General features: G+C 34.1%; 1 protein-coding gene across 2 annotated transcripts in view; it reads right to left on the reverse strand.

Annotated features, from left to right (window-relative positions):
• Positions 1–24,854, reverse strand: part of C7H8orf88 (chromosome 7 C8orf88 homolog) — a 28,423-nt gene extending 3,569 nt beyond the window's left edge. The window contains exons 1-5 of one of the 2 annotated variants that reach the window (XM_004047264.4): positions 24,539–24,703; positions 19,786–19,884; positions 17,996–18,069; positions 10,455–10,530; positions 128–234 (exon numbers count right to left, since the gene is read on the reverse strand). In XM_004047264.4, coding sequence (XP_004047312.1) covers positions 128–234; positions 10,455–10,530; positions 17,996–18,069; positions 19,786–19,858 — 330 coding nt within the window. In that variant the 5' untranslated portion in view covers positions 19,859–19,884; positions 24,539–24,703. Of the gene's footprint in view, positions 1–127; positions 235–10,454; positions 10,531–17,995; positions 18,070–19,785; positions 19,885–24,409 lie in introns of both variants that reach the window. The other variant, XM_055348692.2, reaches the window with a different exon arrangement.
• Between the last annotated feature and the right edge of the window lie 429 nt (positions 24,855–25,283).

Below are 25,283 nucleotides of genomic sequence, written 5' to 3' on the forward strand. Positions count from 1 at the left end.
AGTTTTCTGAATTACTTATATCTTATAATAAGGAAGGTTAAAAATCTAGAGGTAGAGTCTGATGAAAATGTTAAAGAAAAATATTTTGTAATATAATATTACAATACAAACTTAGAAAACTACTTACTGGTTTTTGCAGTACAATGGGATGATCAGGCAGAAAGTCTGGTTTTTTTCTGCAGATGGAAACACTTGAGAGCTTCAACAGGAAATCTCTGCTGTATTTAATTCTCTCTGTAGATATTAAATATCAAATGTAATGTTAGGAAATGTAGAGCTGTCTAGATCACTTTTTGGTTCATTTCTTTCTGGATGTCCTCTATTCATTATATAAAATGATGAGTCATGTGTCTATGCAAAAGAGAAGGAGGAGAAAAAAGGCTTTGAAAAGCATCTACTGCCTCCAATTCTCCTTTTACATAGAAAGAAAACCAAGTAACCAAGGAAAAATGAAAGAAATATAATCAAGAAAATGGGAAATGCATGGCTTGTTTCATCTGGTTATTCAGGTCTAGTAAAATGATCTTGTATAAAATATAACCACAGTAATAACTATTGGGCAATTCAGATCCTGCCAAAATGTTACTTTAATGAGTCTATCAAGTCTCAATCAATACTAAAAACTTAACACAATAAAAATAAATTCAAGAAACATTTATTGTACATCTTACTATGTATCAGGAACTGTGCTAGGTAATAATGAATAGGACCCAAGATAGGGCCCCTATCTTCAAGGAGAACAATGTTTCAAATATCTGCAGATTTCAAATCAGAAATGATTACCAGAAACGATCACCAAGACAGATTATATGCTGTCCCAGAAGACAATGGAATAATATTTTTAATGTGCTAAAAGAAAAGAACAGTAACCCAGAATTTCATGTCCAGTGGGGGGAAAAAAACCCTCAGAAATACATGTGAAGGAAAGACATTTTCAGATAAAGTAAAACTGAAAGAATCCATCACTAGCAGATGTGATCTTCAAGAAATGCTAAAGGTATTTCTACAGGCTGAAGGGAATTATACTAGATGGAAACTTTACTGTTCAGAAATGAAGAGCAAAAGAGATGGTAAATAGGTGGGTAAGTATAACAGATTCCTTTTTTTCTCTAAGTTTTATTTTAAGAAATATGTATTACTGTTAAAAGCAAAAGCTGCCACAGATAATATATAGATGAAGGGTGTGGCTATGTTTCAATACATTTTTATTTATAAAAACAGGAATTGGTCTGTAAACCATAATTTACTGACCCCCTAAACATTACATTAAAGACTACAAATTGACAGAGTGGATTTAAAAAATAAGAAGACCCTATTATATGCTGTCTGCAAGAGACACATATTAAAAATAAAGGCATATAAGTTGAAAGTAAATGGATATAAAAAGATATACATGAAAAGACTAGGAATAAGAAGGGTTGAATTACTATCCTTACATCCTATCAACTAACAGGTAACAATTATTAATGTGTTGTTCCTAATACACAGTTCTGAAATACATAGAGGAAAACTTACCAAAAATTTTGGGTCTGGCTTCTTTCATTTAACATTTTTGAGGTTCATCCTTAATCTGGAACATTCTATGTAGCCAAACCATCAATCAAGTGTGAGAACAGAATAAAGATATTTTCAAATATGCAAACTCAAAGAATTCACCAACCCAATACCCTTTTTTCATGAAACTCCTGGAGAATGTACTTGAGCAAAATGAGGACATAAATCAATAAAGAAGAAAACATAAAATTCAAGAAATGGAGGTAAGTGAAGTCAGGGAAAATAGCCAAGTAGAGAACTCTAAAAGTCTTTCACTCCACAAAAACAACAAGTAAGCTCATAAAAACTGTCAGAATGAACTTTCTCAGAACCCTGGACTCTAACCCAAAGCCTGTAAAAACCAGGGGAATACTTAGTGAAGAAAAAAAAATAGCTAAATTTGGGGAAAATTTTGTGGCATTTAACTTACCTGGGACCATCCCCCAGATAGGCCATGGCCTTGAAGACAACAGCCCTCATTACTTTTATAGGTTCCCAGAACTGGAGGGAGTAGTACAGACTTTATTCTCAAAAAATTATGATTATTTGTTTTGACCTTTCTTATAGTTCCCTGAGGAACCATCTTGAGAAGCTTGCCTGTACTTCACACCTAACTAAGAATTCTCCTAGCATTAAAGCTGCTGCCCAGAGTCCATTTGTCCAAACATTTACAGGAAAATGTATCAGTTGCTTCCACCTGAGACAAGGGATAACAATTGGAGCAAACATTAGGCATACCAAAAAGTTTCAGAGGAAAAACTGAAAAAACAGGATGCTTTGAGGTAGAAGGGCACTGAAAGAATCCCAAATATTCTTTCTAGAAGCCCACATGCATGTCAAAGCTAGGCTCATGTTCACAGAAAAACTTGAGAAGATCCTAAGCACTCACTCCTGGCTGACTTTCAGATTCCTACCAAGCAGGAAATGAAGGTGAAGGCAGAATTGAGGTAATACCTCAAAATACATAGAGGCCTTATGCAAAGGCTGAAAGAGGGGCTTCTTTGTTTTTCAGTTTGGTATGGTTCTAGCCATTGAAGGCAATTATGTCAAATCACTAGCTGACCACTAAGATAACAGAACAGAGACTTCCATGGTCATGCATGACAAAGAATATAGATTTTACAATATTAGTTTGGAAAAGTCACTAAGCTAACAACAACTACTACAACAAAGAGCAACAACAAACCCAAGGGAAGGAAGAAAATCCGACTTCCAGAGCAGCCACATTTATAACATTCAAAATGTCCAGTTCTCAACCACCACAACAAAAATTATAAAGCATGCAAAGAATGAAGAAAGGATGGGCTCGTTCACTGGAAAAAAAGAAATAGAAATTTTCAGTAAGGAAGCCAAGACATTGAATTTACTTGTGAAAGGCTTTCAATGTACTATTTTAAATATGCTCAAAGAGCTAAAGAAAATTATGAGAAGAGTGTCTCATTAAATAGAGAACATCAATAAAGAGATGGAACTTATAAGAAGAAGCCAGATAGAAATTATTGAGAAGTACAATAACGGAAATGACAAATTCATGAGAGGGTTTCAACAGCAGATTTGAGCAGGCCGAAGAAAGAATCAGCAAATTTAAAAGTAATTCAATTAACATTATTCAGTCTGAGGAGTAGAAAGAAAAAAGAATAAAGAAAATGAACAGAGCCTAAGACACTTATGGATTACCATCAAGCATACCAACAAATAAATAATGGGAGTCCCAGGAGAAGAGAGAGAAAAAGGAGAAGAAATGATATTTGAAGAAATCATGGAATAAAATTTCCAAAATTTAACAACAAAAAAAGAATCTATACATCTAAGAAGTTCAACAAACTAGAAATAGAATGCAGACAACCCCCAACTTATGATGGTTTGACTTACAATTGTTTGACTTTATGATGATGTGAAAGCAATTCAAGATTTCCGACTTTAAGCACTAGTGATTCTCTGACCAAAGACTCTCTGGGCCAAAGACTCTCATAACCAACATATTATATTTTCAACTTATGATGGGTTTATTGGGAAGTATAATCCCACCATAAATTAAGGAGCATCTATCTGTATAATAAAAGAGATTCTTCACACATAGATACATCATAATCAATCCGTCAAAGTCAATGAAAATCTTGAGATCAGAAAGACAGTAGCAATTCATCACTTACAAGAGATTATCTATCAGATAAACAGCTGATTTCTCATCAGAAACTATGGATGTCAGAAGTCATGTGATGACATATTTAAAGTGCTGAAATAAAAAACATGTCAATCAAGAAACCTATATCTGACAAAAGCTCCTTCAAAAATGAAGCAGAAATGGAGACATTCACAGATAACCAAATACTGACAGTTTACTGCTTGTAAACTTGTCTTACAAGAAATGCTAAAGGGAATCCTTCAGACTTAAAGGATAGTACACAACTAAAATCCACATGCGGAAATAAAGAACACCAGTAAATGTAACTACACAGGTAAATATAAAAGCATCAATAAATTTTCAGTATGAAATTCATCCTTTTCTCCCATATGATTTAAAAGACAAGTGCATACAAACGCATAATTATAAATCTAGGTTGATAGATTACAGAATGTGTAAAGATGTAATTTATGACAACAACAACATAAAGGTGACTTTAGAAATATATATAGGAGCAATGTTTTATATAACATTGGAACTAAGTTGATATTAATTCAAACTAGTTTGTTATATATTAAATTAATACCCAACACAGCAACTAGGAACATAAAAAATATAGTAAAGCAAACTAAAAGGATATAAAAATAGTATACTAGAAAATATCTATTAAACACAAAAATATAATGGAGGAATTAAGTAACAAAAAAACGTATAAAAGACAAATAGCAAAATGGGAGGATTAAGTCCTTTTTTATCAGTTAATTACATTAAATGTAAATGTACTAAACTTTTCAATTATTATAAAAGGCAGAGATTGGTAGAATGAATTTTTAAAAATCATCTAATTATATTCTGTCTACAAGAGACTCATTTTGGATCCAATGACAAAAATAAGTTGAAACTGAAAGACTGTAAAAGATATTCAATTCAAGCAGTAACCAAAAGAGAGCTGAAGTGAGTATACTAACATTAGACAAAAATAGACATTAAGACAAAAATTGTTATGAGACAATGGACATTTATGCCATGATAAAAGCATCAATTCATCAAGAAGATATAAGAATTATAAGCACATATATACCCAACAACAGAAAGAAAAACACAGAATTAAGCACAGAAATGGACATTTTAACATTAATAACTGGAGACTACACTATCCCATTCTCAATATTGGATAGGAAAACTTAACAGAAGATCAACAAGGAAACAGAATGTGAACACCACAACCCAACTAACCTAATTACATATATACAACACTTTACCCAACAACAGCAGAATATACATTCTTCTGAAGCACACATGGAACCACAGCACACATGTTCCACACACATGGAACATTCTCCAGGATGAACTCATATGTTAGGCCACAAAAGAGTCTCAATAAATTTAAAAAAGATTCAAATCATACAAAGTATGCCCTATGACCACATTGAAATAAAACTAGAAATCAAAACCAGAAGTAAACTGGAAAATTCACAAATATGTGTAAATTAAAACACACTCTTATACAGCCAATGCATCAAAGAATAAACAACAGGGGACTTAGAAAATATGTGACAAATGAAAGCAAAGTCACAACATATCAAAATTTATGAGATGCAGCAAAAACAGTGTTCAGATCATAGTTTATAGCTATAAATGTCTATATTAAAAAAGAAGAAATAACTCAATATCTAACATTACACATTAAGGAACTAGGAGAAAAGAGCAAACTAAATCAAATACTAGAAAAAAATGAACTAAATAATAAAGATCAGAGTGAAGAGAAATGAAATAGAGACTATAAAAACAACAGAGAAAATCAGCAAAATCAAAAGTTGGTTTTTTCAACCCAAATGTCCAACAATGATAGACTGGATTAAGAAAATGTGGCACATACACACCATGGAATACTATGCAGCCATAAAAAAATGATGAGTTCATGTCCTTTGTAGGGACATGGATGAAATTGGAAATCGTCATTCTCAGTAAACTATCGCAAGAACAAAAAACCAAACACTGCATATTCTCACTCATAGGTGGGAATTGAACAATGAGAACACATGGACACAGGAAGGGGAACATCACACTTTGGGGACTGTTGTGGGGTGGGGGGAGGGGGTAGGGATAGCATTGGGAGATATACCTAATGCTAGATGATGAGTTAGTGGGTGCAGCACACCAGCATGGCACATGTATACATATGTAACTAACCTGCACATTGTGCACATGTACCCTAAAACTTAAAGTATAATAATAATAATAATAATAATAATAATAATAATAAAGAATTCACCAACCAAGTCTCTGCTGTCTTTAGGCAACTCACCAAAAAAAAAAAAAAAAAAGTTGGTTTTTTGAAAAGATAAAAACTAAAAAACCTTTACCAAGACTGATTAGGAAAAAAATGACTCAAATTACTAAAATAATAAACAACAATGGTCTTGCATCCTGCAACTTTGTTGAATTTATTTTTATTAGCTCTAATAGTTTATGTGAATTCTCTAGGATCTTCTATATACACAGATGCTTCTCAACTTACAATGGAGTTATATCCTAATAAACCCATTATAAGTTAAAAATAGCAAAAGATGAAAATGCATGGCTGACTAGGAGTGGCATCTTGCTGATGCTGCCCAGCATCATGAGAAAAGTACAGTTTCTACTGAACAGATATTGTTTTTGAACTATCGTAAAATCAAAAACTCATAGGTCAAACCATCCTAATTGGGGAACATCTGTATAGGACTGTATTCTCTGTGAATAGAGGTGCTTTTATTTCATCTTTCCCAACTTAAATACCATTTATTATTTTTCTTGCCTAACTGCTATGGCTAGAACTTTCAACATAACATTGAAAAAAAAAAAACAGTGAAAGTGGGCACCCTTATCTTGTTCTTGATGGCGTGTTGTGTTTTGTCAAATGCTTTTTCTTCAATTGAGATGATCATGTGTTTTCCCCTGAATCCTGTTAATGTGGTGTATTATTACTGATTTTGATATGTTGACTCACCCTTGCATTCTTGAGATTAATCCCACTTGGACATGGTATATAATCTTTTTACTATGTTGATAATAAAAAGTTGTTAGTATTTTATTGAGAATTTTTGTATCTATATTTGAAGGGATATTGGCTACAGTTTTCTTTTCTTCTGATGTCTTTGGCTTTGGGTATCAGAATAATACTGGCCTCACTGGAAGTGTTACCCCTCTTCATTTTTTTGGGAATAGTTTGAGGATTAGTGTTAATTGTTCTTCAAATGTTTAGTAGAATTTACTGGTGAGAAGCAATCTAGTCCTGAACTTTTCTTTGTTGGGAGGTTTTTAATTACTGATTCAATCTTCTTACTTGCTATAGGTTTGTTCAGATTTTATATTTCTTCTTGAGTTAGTTTTGGTAAATTCTGTGTTCCTAACAATTTTTCTATTTTATCTAGGTTATCTAGTTTTTGGCATACAACTAACTGTTCATAATATTCTCATAATGTTTTTCATTTTCATAAATTCATAGTAATGTCCCCCACGAAATAAATTTATTTTATATATGATCAATGAATAATAAAAAGATTCCATGTACAATAGCATCAAAAAGAATACAGTACTTAGGAATAAATTTAACCAAGGAGGTACATGACTTGTACACTGAAAACTGTAAAATATTGCTAAAAGAAGTTAAAGAATACCTAAATGGGAAGATTTCTTATATTTATGGATTGTCAGATTTAATATTGTTAAGTTGGCAATATTCCTCTCGAAGTGATCTATAAATGCAATGCTATCCCTATCAAATTTCTAATGGCCTCTTTTGCAGAAATGGAAACGTTGATCTCAAAATATCAAATGGAATTGCAAAGACCCTTAAATAGCCAGAACAATTTGGAAAAAGAACAAAGTTAGAAGACTTACACTTCCCAATTTTAACAGTTACTACAAAGCTATAGTAATCAAAAAAATGTGGTACTGACATAAGGGCGGGCATATAAAACAAGAGAACAGAATTAAGAGTCCAGGAATAAACACATTAAACACATACACCTATAGTCAACTGATTTTCAACAAAGGTGCCAAGTCCATTCAATGAAAAAAGAATAGCCTGTTTTACAAATTACGATGGGACAAGTGGATACCCACATGACAAACAATGAAGTTGGACTTTTATTTCCCATCATATATAAAAATTAACTCAAAATAGATGAAAGACCTAAATGCCAGAGCTAAAACTATAAAACTCTAAGAAGGAAACGGGTAAATCTTAATGACCTTAGATTTGGCAATGATTTGTTAGATATGACACCAAAAACACGAGCAACAAAAGGAAAAATAGTTAAAATTCATCAAAGCTAAAAAATGTGTGCATTAAAACACCCTATCAAGAGAATAACACAATCTCCAGTAGAGAATGAAAAGACAACATATATATATATATATGTATATATATACGCACACACTGGAAGGAGAACAGTGGCAGGAAGGAGAATAATAGATAATAGATAAGAGTCTAATATCCAGAAGTCTTGCAACTCAATAACAAACCAACTCAATAACAAACAACCCAGTTAAAATATTGTTAAACAACTTGAATAAAGCATTTATCCAAAAAAGAAATAGAAATAGCCAACAAGCACACGAAAAAACAGTATCATAATCATAAGAAAATGCAAATCAAAACCACAATGAGATACCATTTGTCACCCACTAGGATTGCTTATAATAAAAAGAGATAATAATAGCAAGAATATTGAGAGGTTGGAAACCCTAGTACCTTGCAACTAAGAATGTAAAATGGTAGAACTGCTGTGAAAAACAATTTGCAGTTCCTTAAAATGTTAAACACACAACTACCAATGATCCAGCAAGTCGGCTCCTAGGTATATGCCTGAGAGAAATGAAAACAAGTGTTGAAACAAAAACCTGTACGCAAATGTCCACAGCAATATTATTCACAATAGCCAAGAAGTGAAAACAACTCAAATGTGCGTCAGTTGAGAAATGGATAACAAAATGTGGCATAATCCACACAATGGAATATTATTTAGTCATAAAAAGGAATAAACTACTAATAGTGCTAAAACATGATGAACCTTGAAAACCTTATGGAAAGTGATAGAAGCCAGACACAAAAGGTCACATATTGTTCACAAGAGAAAGGTAAATGTGATGGATATCTCAATTACCCTTATTTGATCATTACACATTGTACATAGTTATGAAAATATCACGTGCCCTCAATTATTTTAATTGATATAAAATATGTACAGCTATTATATATCAATTTAAAAAATAAATTGAAAAAAGGTGACATATTGTATAACTCCATTTATATGATATGACCAAATAGCTAAATCCAAAGAGACAGAAATAGCTTAGTGTCTACTACACGGCCTAAGCAGAGAGAAGAGAAAGTAGTAACAGCTTAATGAGTATGAGGTTTCTTTCTAGGGTGATAAAAATGTTCTGAAATTGGTAGTATTGTTGCACAACAATTGTGAATGTACTAAAAGCCATTTAATTGTACATTTTTAAATGGTTAAAATGGTGACTGGGTGAATTCCACTTCAATTTTTTAAAAAAGAAACCAAAGGATTATAAAGGGATATCCCAAGATAATAACAAAAGTCCACTCCGGAAAAATAGCTGCACATTAGTACTAAAGAACAACTAGTCCATATTGGAATAGGATAATGGAGTATTCTGAAAGGAATGTCCCATGTAAGGAAAAAAAGAACTGATATACTTGAGCATAAATAGTATAAAACAAGTGTGACAGAGTTGTTGGAGCATTTTAGTAAAAGAGTTAACAATAGATAACATAGAAAAATAAGGCAAATATTCGCTTTAGAAAAAACAATAAATTGCATGAAAAGGGAGATGTGCACCTCTTGGCTAAGCAGTTATATTTTACACAGTCATAGTAGTATAAAGAGTGAGTAACACTTTAATTGAAACTTGTGAAATAACTGTGGTGGGGAGATGAAAAGGTGAAGAAGTGAAGAAACTGACATGAAAGATGTAAGTTCTCATTTACCAAGATAAAACGTCAATATAAAGTTTTCAAAAACTAAGAAATTTGGAAATAATTGTATTTAGAAATATGAGGATAAATATTAGAAGAAAAAAATTAACGGTCTTTTCATACTTCAAACTTTTAAACTACATACATTAATTGACAAAAATTTGGAAACTAAAATCATTTTATTTTATTTTTAAAATAGCTAGTGTGGGAGAGACTATTGGTTCTCCCCTAGAGCAGTTTTTTCTTTTTGCTTCAGTAATAGAATTAACTGTATTGCTGAAGACTATGTTTCCCAGTCTACCCTGCCAGTAGGCACAGTATGACCAAGTTCTGGCAATGTGATGTAAGTGGAAGTACTATGTGCAACTTATGGGTCATACTCTTAAGGGAAACTTCCTTTCCCCTTTCCTCCTTCCTAATGGCTACACAGGAACATGATGGCAGGAGCAGAGGCAGTTATCTTGGGACCATGAGATGGAAGCCATGTGTTGAGGATGGCATAGCAATAAGATAACAGAACAGTGGGAAAATAGAAACTTCACAGGGCAAAATCATTACAACAGTTCATAATTTTACGTGATATAGAAAATCTAGTAATAAACTCCTATCTTGTTTAAGCCATTGTATTCTGGTCTCTCCTTGAAAGCAGTCAAAGTGGTAGCCTGACTCATATAGATAGAAATCAATCTAAAAATATATAATAAAATTTCATATAAGTTTGCATCTAAGTGATAAAGTAATATTAACTTTATATGAATGCTAAGACATTCAATGATAAAATTGGGAATTACGATAAAATTTTACCTTTTTTAACTGGAGACTGCTGTTGCTGTTGCTCATTAAGACCTTGAGAAAAGGCTTGCATTCCATTCGTCTTACACTGTTAAACATGAAGAAAACAAACTTTTTAACTCAGGTTTTAAAATTTTATATAATTAGTTTAACTACCCAAAAATATTTTCCTGATAATAAATGCATTTAGTAGGAGCTAAGTAATAAGCAATCATTATAAGTCTGCTTATTTAAAATGAGCGACAAAAACATCTTTCAAAATATATTTACATATAGCTACAGTTTTTTTGGCATTATTATAATTATTGTTGAAAAGGAATATAAAACTAAAGATGAATTTTATTGTCCTAAACATAAATAATTCCATAGCCATTAAAAGTATTTTTTCTTGACAAAAATGCCATTCAGAAAATTTAATTGATGAAAACAACACATTTTTATTCACAAAAATTCTGCAATAATACTAGAGTATTTACTTTTTTAATTTCTGAAGTAGAGACTGATGTCACTTTATAAGCCCATGGACTGTTTCACCTAATGCCTTGGAAATAAGAGAAATAAGAAAAATTGATGTATCCAATGAGAGGAAGAAAATCAGAAACATTGGTAGAGCTCTATGTCTTGAAGAGAGACGCCTTAGTGCAGAGTTTTTCCAGTCTCACTTGCAAGACCATCTTTATGATAAGATTGGCTAAGCTAATCTGATGATATTTTAAAAATCCATTTTTACCTAAATCTTTTTCTTCTGATCCCACGCTCACCAAGACATACTCAGATTCAATTTAGCTTTCCATAAATCTCCCTAGAAGTAAACAATATACCAGTTGTACCAATAAGAGGAACCCAGAACGCAAGACATCAAGATTTCTCATTATAAAATAATTGGTGTTCTGATTTTATAAACCAGTTTTACAAACTTGGTTAATACTATCTACCCCTGAGAGATTATCTCCTCTTGTGCTGACAAAAATCAGTTTGCAAACCATCCCTGAATTAAGGTAAATCATGAAGGTAGGTTTCTTTGGAGACATCTATCCTTAAAAATAAATATCTCTGCTCCATCAATCATTGTACTGACAAGTTGTAAGCCATTCCTTAAATTTCTGTGAATGCTAACTACTCCACCTAAAGGCAGTAGGACTAATTATCTAATGCTATGACACAATAAAGTCTATGGAGATAATTCTACACTATTGAAACAGGAATGTAGAAAATTCTTAAAACAAGAATGTAAAAAGAAATCAAGTTTTAGTAGAGCTTTTTAAGTAGAGAAGAAAAAATGGAAAATGCCTAAGATTTGGGTTCTCCAAAGTTCTTCTAGACTGTTGTATTTAATTAACTATAAAATGGTATTCTAAAAATTAAAAAAAAAACAATTTCTTGCCTCCGGAAATTTTAGCAGATGCACATTTCACTAAGTGTGTAACATCTACTTAAATGCAAGATCTAAAATCAAACTTGAAGGTAAAATTCTACCTTGTCATGTCTGTACATATTAAAAACTTAAAATACTGATTATTTCAAATAATAGCATGTAAAAAGTACACCTACAAAAAAGTTTTATACAGTGATTATCTATATGTTATCTCATTTAATTATAATCCTATAAGGAATAAGGCAAGTGCTATGATCACTATGTTATAGGTAAGGAAAATCAGACCAGAAGAGTTTGGTGACCAAGCCAAAAGTACACAGATAAGAAACAGCTGAGCTAGGTTTTGAAACTCAAGGCTACTATGTAAATTTGTGAAGGGTATGCATCTAAAGGGTTACCATTCACCACAGAAATGCTGTATATTTTCTAGCAGAGAGCAGCAAAGTGTCTTACTCAGAAAAAAGAAAACTTGTATTTTTCTATAATTTTTCATTCCTCTTCTAATTCTTGCAAAGGTGCCAAATGTGTAGTAGTGGACCTGTTGAACTCATTCATTTAACAAACACAGAATGCCTATGACATGACAAGCACTGTGCTTTGTGTCAGGAAATACAAAGATGAACATGACATTCCAGTATCTGTTCTCAGAGACTCACAAACTAAAAGGCAGAAAAATAAAAGAGCAAATCATAATAAAATTTGAGAAGCTCTGTAATAAAGATATGCAGAAAGTACAATAAAAGGACTGAGTCAGGGTATCGAACTTGGCTTAGAAATGCCAGGAAAGGCTTTACATAGGAGATGATGCTTATACTGACTCTTGAAGAGTCAGTAGGAGTTAGCCTGGCAAACTGATGAAAAATTAATGTTTATGGAATAAAGGAATAGCCTTGTACTGAAGAGCATAGGAAAATATGGCTAGTTCAGGAAATGGAAAAGGTTAAACAGAGGAGCAAAGCAGGATAAGCATCAAGTTTCTTATAATTTTATTCAAATCAAGTGCTCTTTGCAATGGCACAATTCCCCAATATGCATGCCCAGATTTTCTATCTAGACTTTTTGTATTTTTTTGAGACAGTGTCTTGCTCTGTCACCCAGGCTGGAGTGCAGTGCCGTGATCATAGGTCACTGTAACCTTGAACTCCTGAACTCAAGTCATCCTCCCAACTCAGCCTCCTGAGGAGCTAGGACTACAGGCATATACCACCATACCCAGCTACTTTTCAAAAGTTTTTGTAGAGACAAGATCTTGCTACATTGCCCAGGCTGGTCTCAAACTCCTGGGCTCAAGTGATCCTCCCACCTCAGCCTTCCAAAGTGCTAGGACTACAAGTGTGAGCACCCCATCTGGCCCTTTTATATTCTATAGCAAGAATGTTCCCAGCCTCTTGTCACTCGTCTTAAACAAATGTATACCACTCAGATCAGGAAAGAGAATAAAAGAGACAAATGAGTATCACTCTCCATTCCTAGAATGAAAAATTAAAGTGTGAGATTTCTAGGCAATATCAAAAGACAAAAGGTAAACAGGAAAAAAAATTACAATTCGTATCTTAAATGGTTTCACCTAAAAGAGCTCCCAGGAAAACAATTTTTTACAAAATAAAAAAGCCTATAGAAGAGAATGGGCAAAGGACAAGAAATGGTAACACAGAGGAGAGGAAATCCAAATGACTCTGAAACAGATCAAAATTAGCCACATATTCTTGATACTCTTCTCATCACGAGGTACATTCTGTATCTCCTTCACTTAAATCTTGGCAAAATCTATGACTGCTCCTACCAATATACATTTCAGAAGTGACACAGTGCTAGTTTCCAGTCCCAGATATTAAGAGACTGGCAACTTCTATCTCCTGTCCCTTTGAACATTAGTCTTGGAACCCACATATAGTGTTATAAGAAGCCCAAGCCACTTGGAAAGGCCATTTGTAGGTGCTCATTCCAGTTCATAGTACCAGCTGAGCTCCAAGCCAATGGCCAGTATTAACTGACAGCCATGTGAGTGAGCCATTTTCATCATCCAGTCCAGTCAAGCCTTTAAGTGCTTCCTGTCCTCGATGCTATCTGACTGCAACTACATGACTACACTAAAGTGAGACAGGGCCAGCTGAGTCCAGTCATCCCAGGAGACCATGAAAGATAAAAATAAGCTATTGTTTTAAGCCAAAATTTTCAAATACTTTGTTATGAAGAAATAATGAAAAACAGGTTAAAGGAAGTTGTTCATAAAGAAAGATAATACCAGACAGAGCCATGGATTTACACAAAGAAATAAAAAGTTCTGGAAAGGCAATAAATGAAAGTAAAATAAAATTCTTTCTTTTAGTTTTTAAAGTTAAAAGATAACACAGAAAGAAAAAAAAACATTAGTAATGATTGTGTGTTTACAGTCCAAACAAAAGTAAAATTATCATCATAATAAGCACAAGAATGTAACGGTGGTCTCTACAAAAAAAGTTGCTAGATCTAATAATTGAGTTTAACAAAATCACTATACAAAATCAATTATTTTTCTAAACCCTAGCAACCAACCAGTAAAATTTAAAATTTACAAAAAATACCATTTACAACAGTATCAAAATATCTGAAACACTTATAAATTTTATAAATGATGTTCAAAAGCCCTATGCTGGAAAATACAAAGAATCAAGGGATATGTCATGTTAATAGATCATAAGATGTCAATTCTTCCCATATTAATCTACAAATTCAATCAAAATGCCAATAGACTTTTTGTAGAAAATGACAAGCTCACTTAAAATTTATATGCAAATGCAAAAGACCTAGAATTGTAAAGATAAATTTTAGAAATGAAGTTAGTGACCTTTCACAACCTGGTTTCAAGACATCATAAAGCTACAGTAGACTATAAAGTGTAATATTGACATAAAGATAGACATAAATCAACAGATCATAATAGTTTTGAAATAAATTAATGCATGTATGATATACTGATTTTTCAATGAACTTTTGCAGTTCAATAATAAAAAGACAAACAACCCAAATAATAGAAATAGGCAAAAAGATATGAACAGACACGCCATCAAAAAAAAATTTTTTAAAGAAAGAAAAACGGAAAGAAAAACAGATGTCAAAGAAGTTCATGGTAAGATGCCAAATCTCACTAAACATTAGGAAAATGTTAATTTAAATACAATGAGATACCACTACTTACATACTAAAATGGCTAAAAATAAAAAGATTGACCATACTAATGTTGGCAAGGCTGTGAAGCATCTGGAGCTCCCTCATATTACTGATGAGAAGGTAAAACGGCCACTTTGGAAAACATTTCATGATATCTTATAACGCTAAACAAACTTACTATATGATCTATCAATTCCACTCCTGGGTAGTATGTGTATTTCCACACAAAGATTTGTACATGATAGTCTATAGTAGCATTATTTATAATATCTAAAAACTAGATACAATGCAATGTTGTCAACTGATGAATAAACAAACTGTTGTATATTTAAAGTAGGACACTATTCCACATTAAAAAAAAAACCAACTACTGATATATACAACATGAAAGGATCTCATAAACATAACGCTGAGCAAAAGAACCCAGCACCAAGGAATATACATTATATTTTTCATTTATATGAAACTCTAGAACAGTAAAAACTAACTTATCTATCATTAAAAGAAGCGGATCAGTGGATGTGTAGGGCAAGAAGGAGGGCAAGGGGTTAGTGTTAAGTGTAAGTGGTAAATTATTGCAAGGGGATATAAGGACATTTTGGAGGAAGATGGAAGATTTTCATTGTGGGGTTCATTACATAGGATAAATATTTCTCAAAAGTCATTGAACAAATGAGTTCACCTTACTATATGTAAATTATACCTCAATAAAGGTAGGTTTGAAAATATATCAAGTATCTCTAACATAGGTTCTAATAGCCTTTGCATTATAATTGAAGTAGCAGACAAAACTGTACGTTTAGAAGTAATTTAATTCATAATTTGATTTTTCTCTATAAAACTGCAATGTTACCATATTAATTTTTTACATATAAAGTGAAAGAAGGTCAATGGTTCCAAAAAGTAATGAATATTACTGTTGTATTTAATTAGGGAAATGTTAGCTGCTAGAACAAATACAACATTTCTATGACTTATAGAAAACTCATAATAAAGCCAGAGTAATTAAGTCATCATGATATTGATTATACAGAGATACAAAAATGATCACTAGAACAGAATAAAGAGCCCAGAACAGATATATCTATATGAAAAATTATTATATAATTAAGATTCCACTATAAATCAGTGTGGAAAGGATGAATTATTCAATAAATTATGCTTTACAATCAGTTGCTTATAGGAGAAAAATTAGATTTCTATCTTACACCATCCAAAAAATCACCTTGAGGTAGACTACACACCTAAATATGAAAGCAAATCTTCAAAGCTTTTGGAAGAATTTATAGAAAACATCTTTTAATTTTGGAAATGGGAAGACTTTTTAAAAGTGAAATCCTAAAGAAAAACATTGATAATATCACTACATTAATATTTAAAACTTTTAAACAAAAAATGCCACATAAAAAATGACTCTCTAGCAGACCATATTCCTGGAAAAGAAAATATTTTTATGCACATAAAAATTATTAGAATCCAGAACATATTTTAAAGGCATATAAATCAAAAAGAATAAAATCCTGGAAAAATGGGATAATAATTTGAATTGGCAATTCACAAAAGAGGAAATCCAAATGGTCAAACTAAACATATGAAAAGATGCTCTACTTCACAAGTAATAGAGAATTAAAAATTAAAACCAACCAAAATATATAATTTCTCATCCACTGTCTCACCCAATGTTCAAGTCTGACAATAGTAAGGTGAGGATTGTAAGGTACAATGTCAAGGTGACAATAGTAAGGTAGACAAATCAGAGCCCCTGTTCATACAAATCGCTTTGAAGAGTAATTTGGCAGTATCTAAAAGTTGAAATTAAGAATACTTAGTAATTCTACTCTAACTTTATGCCACAGAAAACTTCTCAAACATGTAAAAATGAAACATATAGATGGCAGTCACAATAGCATTTATTATAATATAGAAACAAGCGCCCATCAACAGAAAATGGGAAAAAAATGTGGTATAGTCACATATATTAAAAGATTGTTCTGTATCAGTTCATATTTAACTGCTTTATTCATTGTAAAGTTGCCTAGTATTCCATTTACAAATATATTTATGGTTGTGCATGCATAGTCTATTCCTGGATAAGAAATAGTATCTAGAGGCCAGGCACAGTCGCTCACGCCTGTAATCCCAACATTTTGGGAGGCCGAGGCAGGCAGATCACCTGAGGTTGGAAGTTCAAGACCAGCCTGGCCAATATGGTGAAACCCCATCTGTACTAAAAATACAAAAAAAAAATTAGCTAGGCATCGTGGCGGGTGCCTATAATCCCAGCTACTCGGGAGGCTGAAGCAGGAGAATCGCTTGACCCCTGGAGGTGGAGGTTGCAGTGAGTCGAGATTGTGCCATTGCACTCCAGCTTGGGCAACAAGAGTGAAACTCCATCTCAAAAACAAAACAAAACAAAACAAAAGACAGAGAGAGAAAGAAATAGTATCTAGGTAAGAAACTGGTACAATGCATCTGGCTAAGAAACTGGTGCAATGCTTACTTCTGATCAGAGGAAATAGGAGACTGGGACAGAGATTGGAGGGAAACTTTTCAATAAATGTCATTTTGTATATTTTGAATTTTAAACTTTGTGACTAATTTACTTAGTCAAAAAATTAAAATTTGTAATAAAATGTTAAAGCAAAGATGACAAAATCCTATTTACGTAAAACAAATAAAACAATTATATTTATCATAGCAAAAGTACAAATATATTCATGGAAAAAATAAATTGAGGATAGTTATCTATGGACAGGATGGGAAGGAAATACGATGGTAGAAGCATATATATAGAGTTTGTAACTATATGTGAAGTTGTTTTTCTTTAAACTTTTTTAAAGCAAATATAGCAAAATGTTTAGACTTAAAAATGCTGGGTGACAGATAAATGGGTGTTACATTATCTTTAACATATGTACATAAATTTTTATAAAGTATATAAGCATAGTATCTGGCAGATAATAGCCATCTAACACATGTTACTTTCCAATCTATAATATTTCCTTCTGTTATAATTTCTAAGACTTACTCTGCTAACTCCACTTTGTATGCACTGAGTGTTGCATGGATATTCATTTTGAAAGTTGAAAGGGAACACTGCTCCTGTTAGGAGAGGAAGAAAACAATTTCATATATCTATTATTTCAATAAATAATATAATCAACTAAAAAGCTTAAGTATCCAAGATATTCTTGGCACTGTTTTGAAATGTGTTCTGATAGTTCATTTATTCAACATTCATCCAACCTTATGAAATGTCAGATGCTGTGTTAAAAGGATGGACATACAAACATGAAAAGAGTTCAGAGATAAGAGTTCACAGTCTATTTTAAAAGACAAGTTCATATATAATGATTATAATACAATTTGATAAGCAGTATGCTTATTGAGAGATTTAGAGAAAGTACTAGGGCAAACGGAATAGGTTTGGGGTATCACATAGGTTTCACAACATGAAGTAATTAAATCTGAAACTGAATCTAAAAGAAAACGTAGTAATTCCTTTAGAGATCTGAGATGGCTAGGGAGTATGTAAGCGTGTTAAGAAACACCAAAATTAATTTCTGATTTACTAGACTTTTCTGCCTAATAATTCCCTACTCTGCGTCTGGATCTTAAGAAGGTACAACTAAATAAGATACCAGGGCTACTTGCCCACCTTGCATCCCCTCTCATTCTCATTCTTCCATGTAACAACCTTGGAGATAAATCAGTGAAAAACTGGATCTGCAGAGATGAAGGGGGGTTGGAGTTGCTGGAGAAAGTCTGGTCACAGAAAAGAGCTGCTGCAATTGTTTTACATTCTTTCCTTTAGGATAAAATTTGAGACTTGACCCTACACAACCGCTTCCACTGCACCAGAAGTATACAGAATTAGCATTATTCAGCTATGGTCCCAGAAGATCCATTAATTTCATTTAGCTGACATAAGTCACAGGCATATTGAGAGCAAACATAACCAAAGTGGAGATTATCATCTTCCTTGAAGGATCCAATGATGGGAAAATGAACACAGGATAGAAACTGGTGCCACTTCTACCTTTTTTGCTTCATTTGTAAACTCAACAAAGTATCTATATTTTCCCATTTCTAAGTAGTAAGTTAATTCAGCTTAATACACAGACTAAGAAAAAGTTTAAAAAGTTATATGTGTATCACCTAAAGTAGACACAGAAGCCATTCTAGCAACAAGTAATGAACAGAATTAAAAGACTGATATCCCAATTTAGAAGTTAAATACCAGGTATTTCAGGAATTTCTCCAAAAGAATAGCTTCATGGGCAAAAGAAAAACATTTTAGAATGTTTAAAATAGATATTTTGAAATTAGACCTGTTCTAGTTCAAACACAGCCATAACCTCTATCAGAGCACAAGTATGACACAACTACTACAGAACCTTTAAGATTTGTGCTAATATTTTTTGGCATTTAGTTATGTAATTATTATTTTAAAAGGTTAAATTCTCTCTCCAGCATGATTGCCCTGCAGTGATCACAATCACAGGGCACAGTTTGTACTGGGAGTATCACTCTGACCAGAAGCCAGAAGCCTACAAAAATGAGACATGAGAAAAAACACACACACAGAAAGTTACTTTCAGTCAAGGGTTATTCTTCCTACTTTTGTTGGTCTGGTAGATTATAGATTGGTAGGTAATTAAGAATCTTTCTCCTTCAGTAATACTTACAAACTCTTAGTTTTCATTATTTCTTTAAATATCCACCTGAAACAATTACTTTATATATGATTTAGCTTTTCAAATACTAATTAGTCATTAATACATTAATATTTAAAGAACTGTACAATCTATTACTCACCTGGGGGAGAAGTCAGATGACGAACAGGTCTTGCTGGTTGAAGCGGTTTACCAATTAATTTTTTGGTTTCCATTGTCACAAAGACCTTGAGGTTCCATACTAGAAGACGAAAAAATACATTTTTATCTTTTGGACAAAATAATCAAGATGCTTTACATGTATACAAATAACTACATCTTTTTTTAAGATGCCTATTTTACAAGTTAAAGTGGAAAACACAAACACAAAAAAGCATTTAATATGCAATACTCAAGACTCCTTTTATAGCATTTGTCACAGTTAAACATTCCCTCTTTGAAACATTTTCTTTAACTTTACTGACTCTATATTTCTGTTTTTCTTTTCTTTTGAGGCAGAGTCTCACTCTGTCACCCAGGCTGGACTGCAGTGGCACAATCATAGCTCACTTCAACTTAAAGCTCCTGGGCTCAAGAGATCCTCCTGCCTTAGCCTTCCAAATAGCTGGGATTACAGGCATGAACCACCATGCCCAGCTAATATATTTTTTTTAAAGATGGGGTCTCACTATGTTGCCCCAGCTATGTTCTTTTGGTTTGTTTCCTATTTCTTCGATTGTCTCTTCTAACTTCCTTAGCTGATTCCTCTTCTTCTGTCTTCCTTCCGAATTTGGCTTTGGTCTTCTTAGCTAAAACTCATCTATGCTCACGGCTGCAACTTCCTATCTACATGATAAATATGCCCTAATTTATACTTCCAGAATCTACTTCTCTTTTAAACTCCAGTTCTATTTTTCTAATTGTCTAATAATATTTCAATTTATATATTATCACAGGTACCTCAAATTCAACATATCTAAAATCTAATTAATAACTTTAACTCCTGTATTCCTTTAAAGTCATCACCAACTCCCTTGGACCACACTTGGTAAAACTGCCTTCAATTTGACGGGCTAAATTAGAGCCTCTGATTCCAAAATCAGTCTTTAATTTCTGTTCACGCTACTTCCAAAATATTAATGTTATTTTGTTTCACCATATATTTGGACATTCAGGTGTTTTGTCTATAGTTCCCTTACTATCTCTGCTGCTCTTCTTCCAAACAGCTATTTATCTGTCCAGACCAAGATCAAGCTCTTGCCACTTCCTTGGAAAATATCCCCCTGTCTCAACAGGTAAGGTTAAATAAAATAGTCTACATGAAGTTCTCTAATAATAAAATAATAATAACAATAATAATAATTCCTCCTTCCTCACATTCCTCCTTCACTGGTCCCTACTGTATTTTATCAGTTTTTCTAAAATATATCATAGTAAATATATTACATGTCTACTTATTGGACTATCAGTTAGTTGAGGCCACAAAAACCAGACCTTATTTATTTTTGTATTCTAGTATCTGCAACATAGATTTATTAAATAAACTCTATAAATGTTAAGTACCTCGTCATTGCAACTAAAATCTGACACCTGTATGGGACACAAGATTTCCAAATTTTGATGCCCATCAAGACAAAGTCAAAAATAAAACTCCACTTGATTTTGCACCTGCTTATCCAGAAATAATGTAACCATATGATATTAAGCAAATCATAAGTCTAAGTGCCTATTTCACCAAGTATAAGATAGAGTTAGTAACCTTTTAAGTTCCCAGAAATGCTTTATCCTATTTTTAAAATATCTTTGGACATGTACAATTCAAATGTTAAAATTATAAACTTATAAACAACCTCTCAAAATTAGGAATGATAAGTAAGCACCCAAAAGTTACTATTTGGAGATAAGCCAGCAAGTACTTCAAGTTAATACCAACCCAGCTTTGTAATGTGTCTGTTAACTAGTATTTCAACGTGGCAAAACTAATGCTCTCTGTACTTTTTGTGCAATACAATTGGATATAACAAGATGAAAAAAAGTTATAAGCACAAATAGAAAAAATACTTCAAATAAAGTTATTAATATTTTCTATGTAGAAGAGTATATTTAAAATAAGGACCAAAAAGCAACCTAATATACATTGCTTTATTTGATGTTTATCCTAGCTATTTTAGTTAAGACCCTAATACTAGTATGTAGTAACTTTCCATCCTGTTCCCCATATGAAACTAGTGAATCAGAATACAATAGGATAGAGTACTTTGGCACACACTTCGTTGTTTTTCATTGCTCAGCTGAAATTTAGTTGTAGGTTGTTAAGTCTTTTCCAATCGCTGAGCAAGGCAAATCCACAGTATTCAAACTAGGGATTTTCAAGAGTTGGGGATTACAGAACTCCATTATATGACTTTGCAACACAAGTAAATAAACAAAAAATCAAAGCTCTTTTGGTGCCACCTACCCTTCAATTTACAGTAGGAAAGATACAGCAATGGCTCCCTGTATATAAATCCACATCAGTTAAGGAAATTAGAAAAGATGGTGTCATTCAGTACTCTGTTTAATATTTTTTTTTAAAGTAAACGATGCCTGCAGGGAAACACTGACATTATAGGGGACAAGTTTGGGATTACAATGCATAGTACATTCCACCATCATGTTATTAATGAAAAAGGTTAAGTATTTATAAAAAGTAATTATTATTGTAAAACTGATTCACGAGATTATAATTAAGGCAGAACTCCATAAACCAAAACCTAATTCTCAGTTTAGTTAAAAATAATAAAGACTTAACTGCACTACAAAGTCATTATACAAAATAAATTCAATCTTAAACTCTAATGCCTGCTTCATCCATGGAATGTAGAGATCAAAAAGTTTCCCTTGAAGCTACTGGTGCTACCTAGAGTAGCCATGTATCATTATCATATCAACGATTCAAAGCACAGTTACAAAATAAACAGAATTCTGCCTACAACATTGGGTAGCAAGTAGTGGGCCTATCATAAGGTTGTAAAATGTAAATTTAAAAATGTAAATGTATAGTTTTGTGGTATAAATGTTTTTTAAAGGATATTTTGATCCAATGTCTCCAAAAAACTTTCTATTAATACACACTGAGAAATGGTTGCTGAATAGTTTTTTTCAAGATCACACGCACTTAACAAATCATCTTTAAAGACCAAGTTGTATGAATAGAATATTGGTAAATCAGTTAGTTATTTACAGTTGCTATTCTACATCTGGCAATACTAACTATATCTTAGGTTCCTTTTCTGTTTTAAAAAATTTACCTAAGTATGAATCTTCAGGCCTTATCAGTCCTGATATTACCAGTAAACCTAGAATTGTCTAAAATACAATGGGATAATAAGCAGATACACTGACCACTTTGGCCAAAATCTTATTAATCTTATTTTTTAATTAAGATGCCATTTTTAAGGTCCTACTACATACTAAATATAATTTCATTTAATTTTGAGCCATATATGAACGGTGGAAGAAAATTATTATTAGTCCCACTTCACAGATAAGAAACCTGAGGCTCAGAAAAATAAGAGACATGCCCAAGTCCACATAGCTACTAAGTGCTAGATATTAGGATTTGACTACAAAGTTCACACCTTTATATCAAAACTTGCCTATTTGTTACATAAAAGAAAGATATCTGACTGTCCATTTATTATATGTGGACACTGCCTGTATAGATTTAAAAATTAATGTGAAAAGTAACATTTATTTATAAGGCCATGCAGAATAAATTGGTATATGCTAACAATATCCATTTCTTCAATTTACCATTTTTCTTAGAATACTAAATAAATTAGGGAGTACTGTGCTTTCCTCACGCTACAGACATGGTATACTGCCATACTAACCATAGATCACAGCATATGAAATATACTATGCACTGTTTTTAGAAGCTGAGTACTATACTTAAACTCCCATATAAATTCTAGTCTTCTTTGGAAAGTACTGATGCTACCGCTGCCGTTGAGAAATAAGATCGTATAAAGTGAAATAATGAAATGAAAAGACCATATTTGAATTTACCTTGTGTATAATTCCCATATGATAACCAGATAAAATTTCATCTCAATTTCCAACTTCAAAACATTACAAAGTTAGGATTCCTTGAAACCCAATACTGCTTGTAAGTAAACTGCTCACACTGACAAAATGATAGATGAAGAGAAACAGGAAACATCGGGGAGTAAGAAATAAACCACCTATGACTCAAGTGGTGAAAGACATTTCACGTTCCACATATCTGGTTGCACTATTAAGGAAAAATTAAAATGAAAATATCAAAAAACTAGAAGCTAGGAGAGTTCCAACATATCTTCCATTTCATGCCTTCTCTTTATAACTAATTTAATTTTTTTTTTGGTCTATTTGAGGGATTTCTCAAAACAAAACACAATTTAACATTCGGATGGGCTAAAGCTGTCCAGGTAATAGGTGTCTGTGATTACTTTAGTCATGTAACTGTCCTTTCCGTAGCTTTGACTAAAACACCAGCAATGAAAACCTTGTGCCACCGGGTGGAGGGGGCAAATCGTCTTGAAAGCCTCCCACCGCCTGGCACCAGGTGCTGGGGCAGAGCCAAGGGGAGCTGTGTACTTAGCTCCTTTTTTGGCGATGGCTTTGGTCTCGGCCACTTGCCCCTCCGTCGGGCTCCCCTGGCCCCCTACACTTTCTTTCCCCTCATCCGACGCGCTCGCTCCCATCCCACTCCCATTCAGGGTCCACAGGGTACTGAAGGGGCGCTGAGAGATTTCCCGACCCACCTCAGAGCTTCTCTCCCTCGCCGCAACTTTCCCGGGGTCGGGCCTGGGAGACGGCGCCCATCCGCCTCCTCCACACCACGGGGCCCGACTTCCGTCCCCCAGTGTCGCTCATCCTCTCCAGCCACTTACCGACTCAAAATCCACGAGGATTTCGGGGCAGCAGCGTCGCCGCGCTCAGCCCAGACGCGGAGGCCGAGCGCCCTGCTGCCCGTCGGGGAACGGCTCCTGCCGCTGGTCCGCTGGCTGACCGCGGTGGCGGCGGCGGGGGGCGGGGGGCGGGGGGCGGGGGGCGGGGCGGGAGGCGGCTCCGAGGGGCACGAGGCGGGCCCAGGGCGGGCGCGGGGCGTGGCCTCGGGCGCTGAGCCTCGAGAGCAGCCGCACGCCTGCCGGGGTAGAACCGTTAAAAGGGTGGCGCGCGCTTTCCCGGGCGAGCTGGGCGCGTGGGGTTGGAGCGGCGCCGCCCAGAGCCGGTCGTCTAGGGCAGGAGGCCGCGAGTGAGGCGCTGACAGGCTAGCCCTCGACGGGGCGCGCCCGCGTGAACGGCCTTGGGGGCCTCAGACCGTGGCCCTGCTTGTGCGAAGACTGGGAGGCGCCAGGCGGGCCGCCTGCTGGGGGCTTGGTGGCGGGTTCCAGGCAGCGTCTGTGAGGGAGGCCGCCGTCGTGCTGACGACTGAGTCCACCCCACTCCTGTCCCCCGTCAGAGCTGCTGGCAGGCGCTGCTTTCCCCTTGGTGCATTTAGTGGGTGTCGGGATTCGGGTTGGCAGGGAGGAAGATGTTTGAGACATGGTTTACCTCAGACCAGGGATACAGCGTTTCACACAGACTGCCATCCTGAAAGGAACAAAATGAATTAAGGCAACTCCATCCGAGTCA

This window comes from Gorilla gorilla, chromosome 7 (genome assembly GCF_029281585.2).
Source record: "Gorilla gorilla gorilla isolate KB3781 chromosome 7, NHGRI_mGorGor1-v2.1_pri, whole genome shotgun sequence".
NCBI classification, from domain to species: Eukaryota; Metazoa; Chordata; class Mammalia; order Primates; family Hominidae; genus Gorilla; species Gorilla gorilla.